We start from the raw sequence: 18,585 nt of genomic DNA on the forward strand, positions 1-18,585 counted from the left end.
TCAGAGACGAGTTGCTTTTCATTTACAAGAAGCTGTTGAAAAAAATTTGAATAATTTCTAAAGCATGACATTACTGAACGTTCCACTGGTCCAACACCACAGGTTTCTCCCATAGTAGTAGTAGTGTCTAAAAAGGACCGTCAAGGACTTGTGCGGATATGACATATGCCAAGCGAAAAAAGCAAGTGAACATGAGCAACATTGAAGGCCGCACATTGCAGACATGATTATGCAATTTAATGGTGGCAAAACAAAATCTCGACTTGATTTAAATAAAGGTTTTCATCAGTTAGAACTGGTAGAAAACATCAGATTATTCAAGAGATTCAGTTTTGGAGTGTCATCTGCTGCAGAACCTTTCCAAGATGTCATATAACGCCTCATACAACTTGTTGTCAATGCATTTAACTATTTTGGAGTTATTGGTTTCTGGAGCTACACAGAAGGAGCACGGTAGAGCCCTCACACAAGTATGTCAATCACTCATTAATGCAGGTTTGACTAAGTGCCAATAAGTGTGAGTTAAATCAAAACAAACTGAAATTCTTTGGCCACACATTGTCTGATGGGAGCATAACGCCTGATCCTGCAAAAGTACAAGCTTTAACAAATGCTTAACCCCCACAAAATGTTTCAACAGTAGATTATTTTCTTGGAATGGCCAGCTACTGTTTGCAATACATAAAATAATTGCCATGGTCAGAGCTCCATTACAAGAGTTAACAAAGAAAAATCTTTCTTTTAAATGGTAACAAGAATGTGAAAAGAGTTTCAAGGGAATCAAACATGCCATAGAAAATGTTACAGAAATTGTGTACTTCAACCCAAAGCTCCACACAGAGATTGTGGTTGACATTAATCCCGTTGGGTTCGGCTTTATACTTGCACAGCATAGTCGACACCCAAATGCAAGACAACATACTGTGGCTTATGCTAGTAGAAGTTTATCCCAAACAGGATGTGCTTACTCACAGCCTGAAAAGGAAAGTTTTGCTGTAGTATGGGCTTGTGAACATTTCCCTGTATTTCTGAACGAAAACCCTTTTTTGCTGATGACTGATCATGAAGCCTTGCTGATCACCTTCAGCAATCCAAAGGCCAAGATGCCTCCTCAAATTGAATGATAAGGACTACCATTGCAAGAGAATGATTATACAATTGTGCATCAACTTGGAAAGGATCAGAATCCTGCTGTTTTTCATGAGTGCCCATTCAAGACCATGGCACTTCATATAAAACAGCTGAGGCCTATATCAATTTCACTGTCGAATCAAGTACACCAGTTGCTGTATCGCTAGCCCAGATTGTCACTGCTAAGAGTCATGATAGTGACAAGTTAAAGTTAAAAGACATAATTACACATCAGTCGTGGAACAGGCATGATCAATCTCAAAGTAATGATGGCAAATATAAAAAGTACAAGAATGTCAAGGATGAATTGTCTATAACTCAGGAAGGAGTCATTCTGAGAGGATCTTTATCATAGAGAGTCTACAACAAAAAGTGATGGAAGTGGCTCACGAAGGACACTCTGGTATTGCTGCTACAAAGAGAGCTCTCAAAAGAGTTTGGTTCCCATACCTAGATGAAATAGTTAGAAAGGGGGCTGAAAGCCTGTCACATATGCAACACTCTGTCACTCAACATAATCTAAGCATGTTAGAACTCCCCAAACAAGCATGGGAGAAAGTAGCCATCCACTTGACAATGGACATCATTTAATGGTGACATTAGTTGAAGATCCCTTATCCACGACACATGAGCGAGTAATCGAAAATCTTGATGGCACATTTGCAACATGGATTTTGCAAGCCATTATGAAGTCTGATAATGGTCCGTCCTTTAACAGCAAAGAACTTAAGGAAGTTCTGGAAAATCTGAATATAAAGCATCAAAAGATCACACCATTGTGGCTGCAGGCCTATGCACTTGTTGAGTGTTTAATGAGTATGCTAAAGTAACCAGTGCAGCCTGCAACTCTTGAGAAGTTAGATCTGAAAACAGTACTGAACTCTACTTTAGGAGCTTATTGTTTGATGCCTCAGTCGACCACAGGTGAAAGTCCTGTGACTTTGATTGTTGGGGAAAGCAATAGAAACCAACATACCACAATGGACCACAGAGAGAGATACTAATTAAATTCCTATGAGGGACTTAGTTCAAAAACAGAAAATTAAAATGTATGCAGACAAGAGGAGACATGCAAAAGAACTCTCATATAAAAAAGGAGAATTGGTGATCGATCAACAGCTACAGAAAAGAAAAGAAAATCTAATGATCCTTACAATGCTGAAGCTTTTCAAATAGTGTCTATCAAAGGACACATGGTGAGTGCCCACCGACCAAGGTTTTCCCTGACCAGAGACTATTCTCACTTCAGGCCTGTATTTAGCTGGTCTTCAACTTGAGATGGTAAAAGAAAGACTGATTTTGAAAACTCAGTGACTGTTGCTGATTCCTTACCATCATTGGCATCTTCTGACATTGAAGGCAACCATTTACAACTTCCAGTAACAAGATCGAGTGACAGATCAAAGAACGAAGATTAATTGAAGAGATTGAAATGCAAATGTTTCTATATATGTAGATATTTGTGTGTCTCATGGTTTTCCAAATATTTGCAATTTTTCATTTAACAGGAGGGGAAGATGTAGTGTCTTGCACGATTTAGAACCAAACCTTTCTGGTCCCCCAAGGACTGTATGATGTAATCGCTAGAACGGAATGTATGCAAACTTGCATAAGAATGTTGGAGTTCACAGGTGCACGCAGAGGAATAAAGATATGTGATTTTAAGCTGTGTGTGTGGCCTAGACATTCAGCAGGTACCACGCTAGGGAAGTCGATACAAATACTAATGTGAGGCTTTGCAAATTAAAGAAATATCAAATAATGCAAACTAGTGTAAAAGGGGACATCACATGCTCAATTAATGGACTTAGAACCACTGGCTCTAACAAAGAAACATGCCAAATACGACGCACTTCCATTTTGAAAATAAATGATGCTCAGAATATAATAGGATTGCTCAAAACAACAAGTTACTTACCTTTGGTAATCCTTTTTCTGGTGGATACAGTATCTACCTGTGGATTTCTCACCTTTTGAACATCCCAAAGCACCAACATTCCACTGAAAGTTTTCTTTTCAGCTCTCCCACGTCATCAAGGGCATCATAATGCCACAGCTCTGCGCAGGACTCCGTGTGACATCATCTGAGCCATAAGACGCCCTCGCTGGCATGCTGACGTCACTTTCCACCCATTTTCTTTGTGCCTTTGAGGCGAACAGGTGAATTCAACAGCACAAACGCAAAAGCATACAGCAGACTTCAAACCAAACACTTGTATTTATATAAAAACATATATATATATATATATATATAGATATAGATATAGATATATATGTAAAGAAAAATACAATATACAAATAGCTTTGTTTTTAGCATATGCAGACAAGCAACAGGGAGGCGGGTGGGTCAGTGAGGTATCCACAAGTAGATACAGTAACCATCAGGAAAAAGTGTTATGAAAGGTAAGTGTTGGACTTTTTTGCTTATGCAGGGTCATCCCCAATCTTTTTGCCTCCTGCCTCCTATTTTATTCGGACCTGTTGCTGTTGCTGTTTTTTTTTTTTTTCATTTTTAACTCTGAGCACTTTACCACTGCTAACCAGTGCTAAAGTGCATATGCTCTCTGTGTAAGTTGTATTGTTGATTGGTTTATCCATGATTGGCATATTTGATTTACTAGTAAGTCCCTAGTAAAGTGCACTGGAGGTGCCCAGGGCCTGTAAATCAAAAGCTACTATGGGCCTGCAGCACTGGTTGTGCCACCCACATAAGTAGCTCTGTAATCATGTCTCAGTCCTGCCACTGCAGTGTGTGTGTGTGCAGTTTTAACTGTAAATTCGACTTGGCAAGTGTACCCACTTGCCAGGCCTAAACCTTCCCTTTTCTTACATGTCACACACCCCTAAGGTAGGCCCTAGGTAGCCAAAAGGGCAGGGTGCAGTGTATTGTTAAGGTAGGACATATAGTAATGTGGTTTATATGTCCTGACAGTGAAATATTGCTAAAAAGAAATTTCACTGTTGCAAGGCCTGTCCCTCTCATAGGTTAACATGGGGGCTACCTTTAAATCTGATTACAGTGTAGATTCCCTTTGGGAGCGGATGGACATGTGGAGTTTGGGGTCTCTGAGCTCACAATTTAAAAATACATCTTTTAGTAAAGTTGATTTTAAGATTGAGTGTTTGAAAATGCCACTTTTAGAAAGTGGGCATTTTCTTGCCTATACCATTTCTGTGACTGCCTGTTTGTAGATTCCCTGTCTGGGTCAGTTTGACATTTGGGCTGGTTGCACCTCACACCAGACAGTGACACAAAAGGAGCTGGGGTGTAGCCTGCAGTTCCTGATGAGCCATCTGTGCTAGGAGGGAGGGGAGGAGTGGTCACTTACACCTGAAAGGGCTGTGCCTGCCCTCACACGATGCAGTGTCCAACCCCCTGGTGAGTGTCTGGGGCCTGGCCTGGGCAAGGCAGGATTTCACATTCAAAAGAGACTTTACTTTGAAGTAGGCCTACTTCAAAGGAGAAATTGGGTATAAGAAGGTCACCCAAAACCACAGACTTTAGAAACACTTCTGGAACCAAGAGGAACCTCTGCCTGGAGAAGAGCTGAATAGCCGAGGAAGAGCAGCTGCCCTGCCTGTGACTGTGCTTTGTGGAGCTATCCTGCAGTTGCTGCTTCTGCCAGAGTAAGAAGGCAAAGACTGGACTTTGTGTGCCTTCCATCTTGAGAAGAAATATCCAAGGGCTTGATCTAGAGCTTGCCTCCTGTTGTTTGAAGTCTCAGGGACAGCAAAGACTTCTCTCTTTGGAGAAACTCCTACTCCGCCCTGTAGTGCCCATCCAGTTCCTGGGACCCTGAAAGGAGAAGCTGGCAGCCTAAAGACAAGGAAATCCATGCACAGAGCGCCGTGCAGGGAAAAGATTGACGCAACTCCGATCTGCGGCTGAAAAAACGACGCACCGCCGGCTCCGCAGCTGAGAAACGATGCTCGCAGGAAACGCGCCCGAAGAATCGACGCACGGAGCAGGAGAAACCACGCGCAGCATCGCTGACGGAGGCTGGGAGATCACAACCTGCTCTGCGGGTTTTCGGACCATCACGTGGCTGGATTTCCTACTCACACCTGCCCGTGCGGGGTTATTTTTGACGCACACCCGCCCGTGCAGGGTTATTTTTGACGCGCACCAGGTACAATTTCACGCTAGCAGCACTAGTGTGTGTTTAAAACTACTTCAAGACTCTTTTTGCATTTGTATTGATAACTTGACTTGTGTAAGGTGGATTTTTGTCATTTTGGTCTTGTTTTTTTTAGATAAATATTTCCTATTTTTCTAAAACTGTGTTGTGTCATTTTGTAGTGTTTTCATTAAGTTACTGTGTGTGTTGGTACAAATACTTTACACCTAGCACTTTGAAGTTAAGCCTACTGCTCTGCCAAGCTACAAAGGGGGTAAGCAGGGGTTAGCTGAGGGTGATTCTCTTTTACCCTGACTAGAGTGAGGGTAACCAAAGACCCCATTTCTAACAGTAAGTAACTTGTTCTTCTGATGGATGCATCTACCTATGGATTCCTCACCTTTTGAATAGAATCCCCAACCAGTCCCGCACTCAGAGATGGGTGCCTGTCTGCCTCTATCAAAAAATCTTGCAATATAGAGCAGGCAAAATGATCATCACTCCTTACTTTGGAGTCTAAACGACGGTGCTTCACAAAAGTGTGGAGGGAAGCCCACGTTTCTGCTTTACAAATCTCAACTACAGGGACATTTCTAGCTAAAGCAGAAGTAGAAGATTTAGCTCATTTAGAGGTGGTTCTTTGTTAGCCATGGCGTAGCAGATCTTTATGCACAGGATGATCCCTGTGGACAATGTCCTCCTATAAACTGTGTTTCCACTCATCTTGGTTACTTAGCCAACAAACAGCTGATCATCCAGCCGGAGATCACAAGTTCTGCCCACATACAAGCTCACCACCCTTTTACATCCAAATGATGAAGCCTTTCCTCCTCTTTAGATGGATGTGGAAGTGGATAGAAAGTAGGAAGGGTGGTAGACTGGCCCAAGTGGAAGGGAGTAACCACTTTTGGTAGGAAAACAGCCCTGGTTCTCAATGCCCACATATCTACAAGGAACTTCTTGAAGGGGGGCTACACATTTAATGCTTGCAGTTCACTAGCATGTCTAGCCAACTTTATGGCGACCAGAAAAATCGTTTTGAAACTAAGAAGTTTCAAAGGACAACTATGTAAGGGTTCAAACGAGTACCAATAAGGTAGGTTAGTACCAAATTAAGATCCCACTGAGGCATAATACTCAGAGTGGGAGGGTATTTGATAGTAAGTCCCTTAATAATTCTTAACACTATACAGGACTTAAACAGAGAAGGTTGATTGGGCAGACAAAGGAAAGTTGAGAGAGCAGTTGTACAACTGTGCAAGAAAAAGCACAAAACTTAAAATGCCAAAATAATGGGCTTTTAAAAGGTCACTAGAAACTGCTTCGCACCACTTTACAAATCTAGCCCATCTGCCAGAATAAACAGATTTAGTGGAGTGTCTTCTGACTGATAGCGTAACGTTCACCACAACAGGGGGAAGAAAAAAATAATTCAGCTTCAATCTCCATGCATGTAGTGGCTCTGGAGGTGGGGATGTAGAACCTGCACCTGCCCCTGCTACTGCTACTGCGAGAGGAGGTCTGTCATGTGAGGGAGACGGAGCTAGGGCACAGTGAGAGGTGAAGAAGGTCTGTGTGCCACACCCTTTATGGCCAATCCGGGGCTATTAATATGACTAGGGCCCTGTCTTGATAAATTTTCCTCGGAACCTGAGGAATCAAGGGCTGGGGAGGGGGGATGCGAAAAAAGGGAAAGAATGCATTAAACAGCTGGGAGCCCAAGTCCAATTGAAACACATCCCCTAGTTCTCCCTGCATTAGATACTGAAGGCTACAGAATGACAAGCAGTGCACATTCTCTTGAGTGGCAAAAAGGTCTATCTGAGTGGTCGCCCCATAACCGAAAAATGTGAAAAACTACTTCTGGATGGAGATGCCACACGTGATCAGCTAAAAATTGCTGACTAAGACTGGCTGCATGTATTTTCACAACTGTGGGCAAGTTAGTTGCCATGATGCAAATCTGATGGTCCTATGCCCAGGACCAGAGACGTAGAGCTTCTCTGCAGAGATGATATGACCCTAGACCTTCTTACTTGTTGATGTACCACTCGCTGTGTTTGAAGCCATCAAAGATCTTTCCGTCACTTTACCGCCTTGAATCTCTCCAAGACATAATCTGCTTTGGTGCAAAACAGTCTTGAACCATTAAATGGAAAATCCAGCAAGGTAGCTTGCACATCCAGTGAGAAACCAAATCCCCTGAGCCACATCTGTTTCTTCTTCTGGCAATTAAAGAACCCACCACACTCGCAACTGAATCAGCCGTATCTAAACCTGACTGAATGACTTGGCGGGCAGCTGCCTGTCATACATCAATTCTGAAAAATTTCCCTGAAAATGTCTCTGAACTTCGTCAGGTAACTTTGGACCAGCGTCTGGGCTGATTTCATCATCGCATGATTGTATCGTCCTAATAAACAGGCTGCATTGGTGGACATCGGGCCATTCTGCCAGAAGAAAACACCTTCTTTGCAGACTGCTCTATCTTCTTTGACCCTCTATTGGCTGGAGTTGTCAGAAAAGATCCAGGAGTAAATGTTAAGGAACAGGCTGCTTGCACCACCATACTTTTCAGGTGTAGGATAGGTGGACAAGAATAACGGATTACCTGTAGCAGGCTTGTACCGCCTTGCAATGGGCTTAGACACTGCTGCAGATGACATAGGTTTCTGCCAAATCTCAATAATAGACTAGGTATGTGCCTCATTAAGAGGCAACAAAAGTTCTGATGAAGAATGTAATACCTCTGTCAGAAAATCAGATTTCAGTTCAGTAGATGGCAAAGACAACTCCAGCATCACTGTGGCCTTCCTTTTCACTGAATGGTATGAAGTGACTTATACTTCAGGCAGAGGAATGCCTTTTGGGGACAGCGACTCCGATTCTGGGAAAGTATCTAGACCACTCGCCACATCCCAACTTTGAAAATCCGGATTTAAAAACACTAATTCCCTTTCTTCTTAATCCAGATTATTTCTGTTCCATCTCAAGAAGCATCTGTGCTTCTCTTCGAAATCTATGTTTCAACACCAGGGTCAGTGAATGCAGTACCAGCGACATCTATAATAGCGTCAGGGATGTTGGCACTTGCACAGAAGACATCAGAGAAACAGGAGTGGAGTAATGTGACTCCGGTAAAGAGCCAGTCGACGCTGGAGAAGGCTGAACCAGAGACGGAGTCTTAGGTCGAACTTCTTCCAATGGTGATGGATGGCATTGCCTTCATCAGTGCCAAAAGGGGCCAGGAAACCTGGGCCATCATCATAAATGGCAGGAACGGGGCTCGCTGATAATGTGCTGGAAAACCTCCCAAGTAATAAGAAAGCAGATCCACAGGCTCACCTGATAAAGTCATCGTTCTACTGAAAATGCTATACATAGCATTTAGGAAACTTGATGGGTCGGAACCTGTAGTCAGGAAAGTCACATACTCCTGGCGAAGACAGAGGTGGAACCGAAAGGAGAACTGTATCCGACACTGATTCCGGACCAGGGCGTCCAGGCGGAGTCAAGGCCCTTGGGCTCGAGGGTGATGCCTGAGGGATCACTGGAGACAAGGTCAGAGACATCACACCTCTGTTTTTATGAGTCTTCAGACCTAGGGACGCCGACCACAGAGAGTCATCCATTGAAGAACGACACTGGGAATCATGACACCGCCTCTCCTTGTGCTTCTTCTTTGACAACTTTGAAGAATGAGGAGCCGCCGACACCGATCAAGCTAGAGACTTCCGACATCCTTTTTTCTCCTTCCTTGCCTTGGCCATGAAGAGCTTTGCCTCTCTCTCTCTCCTTTACCGCCTTGGGATTCATCTTCTACCATGAAGAACAGGCATCAACATCGTGATTCTAACTCAGACACCAAAAACAGTCATCTTGTGGAACAGTGATCGGCATCTGACCTTCACATTCCCTGCAGGGCTTGAACCCCGACCTCCTTGGTGGAGACATTTTTTCTGCAACGACATTGAGATTTCCTGGAAAAATGTCACAAGACTATTAACACTATGGAGAGTCTAGGAAAAAAAATGTTATGCGTCGAAGGCATGGAAAAAGGGAACTGAAGTCAACACGCTGATGAGGGCTTCTTATGGCTCCGATGACGTCATCTAGAGTCGCATGCAGAGCCGTGCCATTATAAGTAAAGTCTTCATCGACATGGAAGAAGTGAAAAGAAATGTTTCTGTGGAATGCTGGCGTATTGAGATAGTCACAAGGTGAGGAATCCACAGGTACATGTATCCATCAGAAATGGGACCTATAAAAAACTAAGAGGTATTTTGAAGACCACCCTTGTAAATAGGAGCATTTGTTTGTGAGCTCACTGCAGAGCTAGTACAAGATTCCATCCCTACAGCTCAGTACATTTCCAGGGCTTGGGAATGGTGCTGGCAGCCTGTGTTTTAACTTCCATAATGCTCACATACTTAGAGAGCTCTGCGGCTCACCTGCCATCTTTGCCACCAGCTCCCAGAAGCTTTCGATGATCAAGTAGAATTCTGCAGCAAGAGGTTCAGTGTGACTGTAACACAGGGACACTTGAGAGCTGCTCCTCACAGTAGGTTTCCGTAGACCAGCCCCAGCTGGTTTGCTCGGTCGGTGTTTATACTAGCCTTGAGAAAGTCAGCAGCTCTGACTGGCAGCACTCTCGAGCACAACGGACAAAGATTTCAGCATCCTAGCAAACTATAGATCCGAAAAAACACACACATGCACTTGCTCAAAAACACATGAATGCAAAGCAAAAGTACTCAAGGTTTTTTTTCACTTATTTTCAGTAGCTTGATTTACAGGTCCAGGTCTGGCTATTTCACCTCTACCTCTGTGCCCAATGCCTAACAGCGTTCCTGGTTACATTTCCTGCTGCATGGAAGACCTTGTGACATACGTACACTCACTGACAGTATGATTGGCCCTTTGCGTCAATCATACTATAAGTCAGATACTGGCTGTTGTACTGGCCGTTGTACTGTAGGCATGACACTGGGCCTATAACTGGGTTAGAAGAGATCATATACAGCTCTCCATTTTGAGAGCTGCTGGTCAGGTTTTCACGCCCATCATGAGGAACAAAGCACAGAGGATCGAGATGCTAGGCACACTAACTATGAATGGCTCATTGGCAAGCATAGACTGCCGGGCCAAGCATCCATGCAGACTGTATTTTTAGGTCGAGCCTAGGCAGCGCGCAAGCACTGTCTTCTAACCTACATCTGTGGGCTTGCAAGAGGCCCATCACTTTAATTTGTTCCTTGGCCTGCCTTTCAAAATTCCTTTTGATTTTGAAGGTAAATGCTTTACATTTGTCCCGCCTTGGGACTTTTGTTACCACATTGGAGACTGACCCTCCTACATGGATTATTGCACGATTGGCCACATACCTTAGTGTGGGGCACTAATTTTCTCTTTTGCCTAGCCGCTTTGTGCTGTGTGACCATATGTTGTTCCTTCATCTTCCTTGTTTTGGGCTTGCCTCTGTTTCTTTGTGGTGTCCCCGCATGCAGGTTGCAAGCTGGAGGGGGTTCTTTTTCATTTATTTATTATTTTTTTAAAGGTTCATAAAGCACAAACTAGATTGAGGGAGCGCCTTACATGCAGATGTGAAGTTCCATACATCACAAACTTGATCTGAGGAGCACTTTACATGAGTACCACTTAACAAGTTTAGCAGTTCAAAAATATACAAACCGGAGCATCTAACACACAAAAACCACAGAAATCCCAAAAGCGGCTCGCCCAGCATAGCAGGAGAGCCAATACTACAGTATACACTGCACTCGGGAAACTCACCCCAAAATGCTTTGCAGGGCATTTCTTTCTTAAAACATTTTTGCCCATAACACAGCCTGTGGTGGCCCTAGGACAACGGGACCATCACCAAACCGTTCAGCATAACACCCTCTTTCTGTCTAGGTCATCTCTGCGTCCCCACACTAAGTTTCGGGAGTAGGGGGGGATTAGGGTGGGGATGCAAAATAGCAACCTCTCCCACCACATGTCTTTTTAAGCTCTCTCATGGCTAGAGCTTTTGTATTACAGTGGAGAGTAGATTGTGCTTTAAGGGCATTGTTTGCCATAGAATTGAGTAGGCCTGATAGGCCTGAAATGTATAAGGCACTAAGCCCTGTAGGGGCTACATATACAGTATGGTTACACCACATAACTTTCTGCCATTCTGTTTTTATGTCGTTATGCCCTCAGCGGACAGACTAAATGGTTAAATGACCATGGGGGTCATTCTGACCCCGGCGGTCTCAGACCGCCGGGGCCAGGGTCGGCGGGAGCACCGCCGACAGACCGGCGGTGCCCCGCAGGGCATTCTGACCGCGGCGGTTCGGCCGCGGTCAGACAAGGAAAACCGGCGGTCTCCCGCCGGTTTTCCGCTGCCCTTGGAATCCCCCATGGCGGCGCAGCTTGCTGCGCCGCCATGGGGGATTCTGACACCCCCTACCGCCATCCTGTTCCTGGCGGTTCGCCAATGGCATGGGCACTGCAGGGGCCCCCGTAAGAGGGCCCCACTGTGTATTTCAGTGTCTGCAATGCAGACACTGAAATACGCGACGGGTGCAAACTGCACCCGTCGCACCCCTGCAACTACGCCGGCTCAATTCTGAGCCGGCGTCCTCGTTGCAGGGGCATTTCCTCTGGGCCGGCGGGCGCTCTTTTGGAGAGCGCCCGCCGGCCCAGAGGAAATGTCTGAATGGCCACCGCGGTGCGGTCATTTGGCGGCTCCCTCCAGGCGGGCGGCTCCCACCGCCCGCCGGGCTCAAAATGAGCCCCCATGTTTCCTACAAATGCTATTTTTATTATGGTGTCCTCTGGGGCTGTTCTGAGCATTACAGTCAAGATACTACAATATTCGTTGCACTCTGAAACTTGTCCAATAATGCTTTGCTGGGAATTTCTTTAAAAAAACATTTTTGCCCATTACTAAGCCTGTGGTGGTCCTACGACAATGGGACGCACACTTTCTGTCAATGCCATTTCTGAGTCCCCAAACTAGGTTGGTGGGGGACCACAAAATAGTAACCTCTCCCACCATTCAATGTCTTTTAAGGTCTCTCATGGCTGGAACATTTGTTTTACAGCTGGGAGTAGTTTGTGTTACAAGGGCCTTGTTTGTAATAGTATTGTACTAGGCCTGAAAATGGCAACCTAAGTCCTCTAGGGGCAACATATATGGTTACACTGCATTACTTTCTGCCATTCTGTTTTCATGTCGTTATGCCCTCTAGGGGCCGATTATATGGTTAGATGACCATGTTTCCTACAAATGCAATTTTTATTATAGTGTCCTCTAGGGGCTGTTCTGAGTATTACAATCAAGATACTACAATATTCGCTGCACTTGGAAACTTGCCCCATTAAGCTTTGCGGGGCATTTCTTTTACAAAACATTTTTGCCTATGACAATGGAACCACCATCAAAATGTTCTGCATGACGCACCCTTTCTGTCTAGGGCATCTCTCCGCACACTGGGTTGGGGGGTGCAAAATAATAACCCCTCCCACCAGTCAGTGTCTTTTGAAGTTCTCTCATGGCTGGAACTTTTATTTTACAGCTGGGAGTAGTTTGTGTTTTAAGGGGCGTGTGTGTGTAATATTATTTTAGTAGGCTTGAAAAAATGTAATGCACTACGCCCTCTAGGGGCTAAACACATGGTTACACTGCATTACGTTCTGCCATTCTGTTTCATGTGGTTATACTCTCTAGGAGCTGACTATATGTTACATGACCATGATTGTTACATGACCATGTTTCTTACTAATGTTACTTTCATAGCAGTGCCCTCTAGGGGCTGTTCTGAGCATTGCTGTCAAGATGCTACAATATTATCTGCACTCGGACACTGCCCCATAATGCTCTGCCAGGCATTCCTTTTACAAAAAGTTTTTGCCCATAACTCACTGCACAGTGGGCTCTTTCTGTCTAATTCATCTCCAGATCTCCGCACTAGGTTGGGGGGGAACGCAAAATAATAAACAAAAAAATATATAAATAATGGCAATATTTTCTTTTTTGCTGCAGATGGAGGAAGAAGGTAAATGGAAATGCTTTAGTTATATGCAGGACAACTGGAATTATGTGACAGAGAGGACCAAATGATGCAGCATGGTTGACCAATTTGTATGTTGAGAAAAAAGTCCACTTATGCATTTACAACAACAACAGCTCTAACTCAAGCAAATGCGAGACCTATTGCATTTCAAATGCTTGATTTAGCTATCGCTGTGGGTCCACAGACTGGGGATTAAAAAAGAATGGGCTTTGCCCACAACCCTTAGTAGGTGACAGGATCATGGAAGTATAAGAACAAAATGATTTTTCGTATTCTCAAACATATAAAAGTTCAAAATGGACAACTTTCTGATTAGCAAACAGATGTAAACTGTAGAAGCACTGAGAATATCAATCAAGCTGCACAATTTTGAAAACAAAGCTGCCTGAACACTCAACCATAATGGAGCGCACAAAAAGCCTGCATGACAACTGAATTATCTTGGTGGCTTTATATTTGTAGAAAATGTTCCTTTGCACTTATTTACTGATTGTTAAAATCCACTCACGTAATAAAAATAAAGGAGTTTTGGCTATCACTTAAATATGTGTAAAATTTAAAAACAATTATAGGAATTGACAAAAGGAAATCGTCCTTTCATTTTCACGACAAGTTCATGTGTCCTGGCTATTTTAATACAGATGAATTAAGAAAACAAACATAACTTACTTTGTCAGGACAATTGAGACTGCATCATTTAAAATACTTTCTCCGAATACCAACATGTTCAGCACAGGGTCGACATTTAGTGCATTAAAAATGGCAATGGTTGCAACAGGATCCACAGCAGAGATCAATGATCCAAACGCAAAACTAAAGGAAAAAAACGAAAAACATGCTTATCCTGCGCAGCATTAATATGGATGACTTCTTCAAATGGCAGAAGCATCATACAGAATTAAAGATTATGCCTGGTACATGTTTGAGAAAATTAATTTAAGATCTGCAAAGTTCAAAATAAAATGGGAAAATATGTGGCATATTTATATAGAGACACAAGTGTATGTATTTAAGAAAGAACGCTGCGTTTTCTGGAAAACACTTAAAAATACAAAACTCAAATCGTATAACTAGAAATATTTTTACCCTTCCCTTTTAGTATTTGGTGGAAGCTCTTTTGGCTGCAACTACAGTGATTATTCTTTTCGGGTGGGTCCCTAATCACCTTGAATGCATGTCTTTGGAAATATTTAACCAAAAGTTTTATTAGAAAAAAAAAACAGTTCAGACCCTAAAATGTTCCTTGGGAAGTGTTAATGAGCTGCATTCTCCAGGTCATGCCACAGAATTTTAATTGAATTTAAGCGAGAAGACGAAGGAAACTTACCATGTTGCACCTATTTCAAGTGTAGCGTTGGTTGTGCGCTAAGGGTTGATGTCATACTGAAAGTTACGTTCCAGTGACCGAACGTCCGGCGAAGCCTTCCACAAATGAGCGTGGCTACACTAAGCTGCACAAACACGTTAGTCTTATTCTTTGGTTATATGGTCTGTGCCTAGCCTCAGATGAAGTGTTGGTATTGGTGGTCGCACTTGGAATAAGGCCTGACTCTTCTCAGGCATTGGATCAAATAGAGGCGGAGTGAGAAAAATATTCTCTGGCTCATGCCCTGCTCGGCTTCTATGTGCAATGACAATTTAAACCTTTTTAGGGTCGAGCCTGCGTTGCATGCGCTCGCGCATGCGTATCGCAGCGAGACGCTTTTGTATTTAGAAAAGGGCTCGGAGCCCTGTCAACTTCACGTCAGTGTTTTTTATTGGTTCCTGGGCTTGCCTAATAAAATCTGCTTGATTTTCATTGGTCGAAGGCAAGCATACGTCAATGCTTTTCCGGTGGCTAGCCCTCCTCGAGCGCAGAGACCAAGTACAGAAAACATGCGAGGCTCGCTGTTTTCCATCAGGCTCGTAGACTTCTTTTTCTCTAATTTACGAGCGCGATTTCGCTTGGCAGAAGTCGAGCGCTTTACATAGTTAATTTCACTTTTTCGGGTTGTGTACATAAATGCACTTTTGCCCGATAGGTAAAAAGTCGGGTTAGGAGTTTACAACGCGATCAGTTCTAACGTGAGCAGACGCGAGACCCGTTGCTTGTTTAATGATATCTCCACAGTGCCTTTCAGGGGAGTGCATATTTGAATGCGAAGACTTAGGAGGTACTGGAATCAGGATCTCTTCTAGCACTTCATGTTTGTTCCATGAATCTGTATCCGATTATGGAGGTTGCTTGTGGTACTGTTCATAAACCCTTTTCAGGATGCTGAATAGACGTTGTGTTCGTTTTTGCCCTCCACTACTTAAAAGGATTTCCAGTCTATTTCAACGTGAGGGATCACAAGCACTCTGGTCCTATTACACCAGTAGCTTTACCTGCTCATGTCACTAGGCCCTTCTAGGACCAAATAACACAACAGGTATACTTTTGTCATCCAAGGGGAACACAGAGTAGCTTCCATCATGACAGGTACAAGCAATGGAAAAGTGTGAGTCCAAAAATGTTAATAGTGCTCTGTGGAAGGCCACCAAGTCATATGCACTTTTACTCACGAGGTATGGCTGCAGAACCATAGGTCTGGCAGAGCAGTTAAATGCTCCATATAGAGGTTAGATGGATCAGGAGCAACAAAAGCAAGTACCACAACTCACTCATTTAAAGACTTGGATAAGGGTGCAGTAGTAGAAACACACATGGGCATGGGACCTCATCCAGAAAAGCTTAATGTTTTGTGGCTGAAATATGCCCAAACTTGAGCCTAAAAGATAGCTGTGTTTGGGAACAATGCAAGACATTTGTGCAACATATTTAATGTAAACCATTTAGAGTGATATGTTGAGACATTTTCTGCGCATATTTAGGGCAGAATGTGAAGGGACATACTTTTGTATTTGAAAAGGGTTTGCAAGAGGGCATGGATTCTAAAGCCCAGAGCATGCAAAAACAAGTTTAGTTTTTCACTGCTTTGTTGTCAGAGCACTAAAAACCAGAATAGCAGTGAATGAAGCCAGTATCAATTGTTTTCTATAGGTCCCTAAGCTCCTTAAAGAAGCAGTACAACGGCAGTTGACAGTCTTGTCCCTCCTGCTTAACCCCCTTCGCTGCCAGCCATTTTCCCCTCCTGTGCTGAGCCTCTTTTTTGGCTATTTAGGGCAGTTTGTGCTTACGCCCTCATAACTTTTTGTCCACATTAGCTATCAACACCAAATTTGGGTCCTTGTTTCCCAACATCCTATGGATTCTAGGGGTACCCAGAGTTAGTGGGTTTCCCTCAAGGAGACCAAGAAATTAGCCAAAATACAGCACAAATTTAGTTTTTTTCCAAACAATTGGAAAAAAAGGGCTGCAGAAGGCAGCTTGTGGTTTATTTCCTGAAAACAGGATCAACAAAGGGTTTGCGGTGCGAAAATCACCATCTTCCCAGCTTTCAGGAACAGGCAGACTTGAATCAGAAAACCACATTTTTTCAACACAAGCTTGGCATTTTACTGGGACATACCCCATTTTTACTATTTTTTGTGCTTTGAGCCTCCTTCTAGTTAGTGACAGAAATGGGTGTGAAACCAATGCTGGATCCCACAAAGCTAAATAATTCTAAAAAATAGACAAAATTCTGAATTCAGCAAAGGGTAATTTTTGTAGATCCTACAAGGGTTTCCTACAGAACGTAACAGCTGAAATAAAAAAATATTGAAATTGCGGTGAAAAAAACAGCCATTTTTCTTCACGTTTTACTCTGTAACTTTTTCCTGCAATGCCATATTTTCAAAAGCAATATACCATTACGTCTGCTGGACTCTTATGGTTGCGGGGATATATAGGGCTTGTAGATTCATCAAGAACTCTACGTAACCACAGCCAATTAAGGAGCTGCACCTTGCAACGGGTTTTCATTGTATACCAGGCATACAGCAATTCATTTGGTGACATATAAAAAGTGAGAAATAGGTATCAAGAGAACCTTAGTATTTCCAAAATGGGCACAAGATAAGGTGTTGAGAAGCAGTGGTTATTTGCATGTCTCTGAATTCCGGGGTGCCAATACTATCATGTGAATTACAGGGCATTTCTCAAATAGATGTCTTTTTTACACACTGTCTTACATTTGGAAGGAAAAAATGTAAAGAAAGACAAGGGGCAATAACACTTGGTTTGCTATTCTGTGTTCCCTCAAGTCTCCAGATAAAAATGGTACCTCACTTGCGTGGGTAGGCCTAATGCTCGCGACAGGAAACGCACATGGACACGTCACATTTTTACACTGAAACCTGACGTGTTTCTTGCAAAGTGCCTAGCTGTAGATTTTGGCCTCTAGCTCAGCCAGCACCTAGGGAAACCTACCAAACCTGCGGATTTTTGTAAACTAGACACCTAGGGGAATCCACGATGGGGTGACTTGTGGGGCTCTCACCAGGTTCTTTTACCCAGAATCCTTTGCAAATCTCAAAATCTGGGCATAAAAAAACCTTTTCCAAACATTTTGATGACAGAAAGTTCTGGAATTTGAGAGGAGCCACAAAAGTCCTTCCACCCATCGTTCCCCCAAGGCTCCTGATAAAAACCGTACCTCGTGTGGGTAGGCCTAGCGCCCGCGACAGGAGATGACCCAAAACACAACGTGGACACATCACATTTTCCCAAAGGAAACTCACCTGTTTTTTGCAAAGTGCCTAGCTGTGGATTTTGGCCTGTAGCTCAGCCGGCACCTAGGGAAACCTACCAAACCTGCGCATTTTTGAAAACCAGACACCTAGGGGAATCCAAGATGGGGTGACTTGTGGGGCTCTCACCAGATTCTGTAACCGAGATTCCTTTGCACACCTCAAAAGGTGTCTAAAAAACACTTTTTCCTCACATTTCAGTGACAGAAAGTTCTGGAATCTGAGAGGAGCCAAAAAATTTCTTCTGCCCAGCGTTCTCCCAAGTTTCCCATATAAAAATTGACCCTCACTTTTGTGGGTAGGCTTACTGCCCGTGAAAGGAAATGCCCCAAAACACTATCTGGACACATCAAAATTATCAAATACAAAACTACCAGTTTTTGCAGGGGAGGGGGGGCTGCGTTTTTGGTCCTGGGCTCAGCAGCCATCTATGGAAACCTACCAAACCCTGACATTTCTGAAAACTAGACACCCGAGGGAGTCCAGGGAGGTGTGACTTGCGTGGATACCCTACTTTTTTCTTACCCAGAATCCTCAGCACACCTCAAATTTAGCTGAAGAAAATCACATTTTTCCCACATTTCTGTGTGGGATCACTGCACCGGCATATATTTCTTACC

At 43.6% G+C, this 18,585-nt stretch overlaps 1 protein-coding gene across 1 annotated transcript in view; it reads right to left on the bottom strand.

Moving 5' to 3' along the window:
* SLC9A8 (solute carrier family 9 member A8) overlaps positions 1 to 18,585 on the bottom strand; it is a 567,556-nt gene that overhangs the window by 243,564 nt on the left and 305,407 nt on the right. Inside the window, exon 8 of the mRNA XM_069243441.1 lies at positions 13,982 to 14,125. Within this exon, the coding sequence (XP_069099542.1) occupies positions 13,982 to 14,125 (144 nt within the window). The remainder of the gene's footprint in view (positions 1 to 13,981; positions 14,126 to 18,585) is intronic.

This window comes from Pleurodeles waltl, chromosome 7 (genome assembly GCF_031143425.1).
Source record: "Pleurodeles waltl isolate 20211129_DDA chromosome 7, aPleWal1.hap1.20221129, whole genome shotgun sequence".
Lineage (NCBI taxonomy): Eukaryota > Metazoa > Chordata > Amphibia > Caudata > Salamandridae > Pleurodeles > Pleurodeles waltl.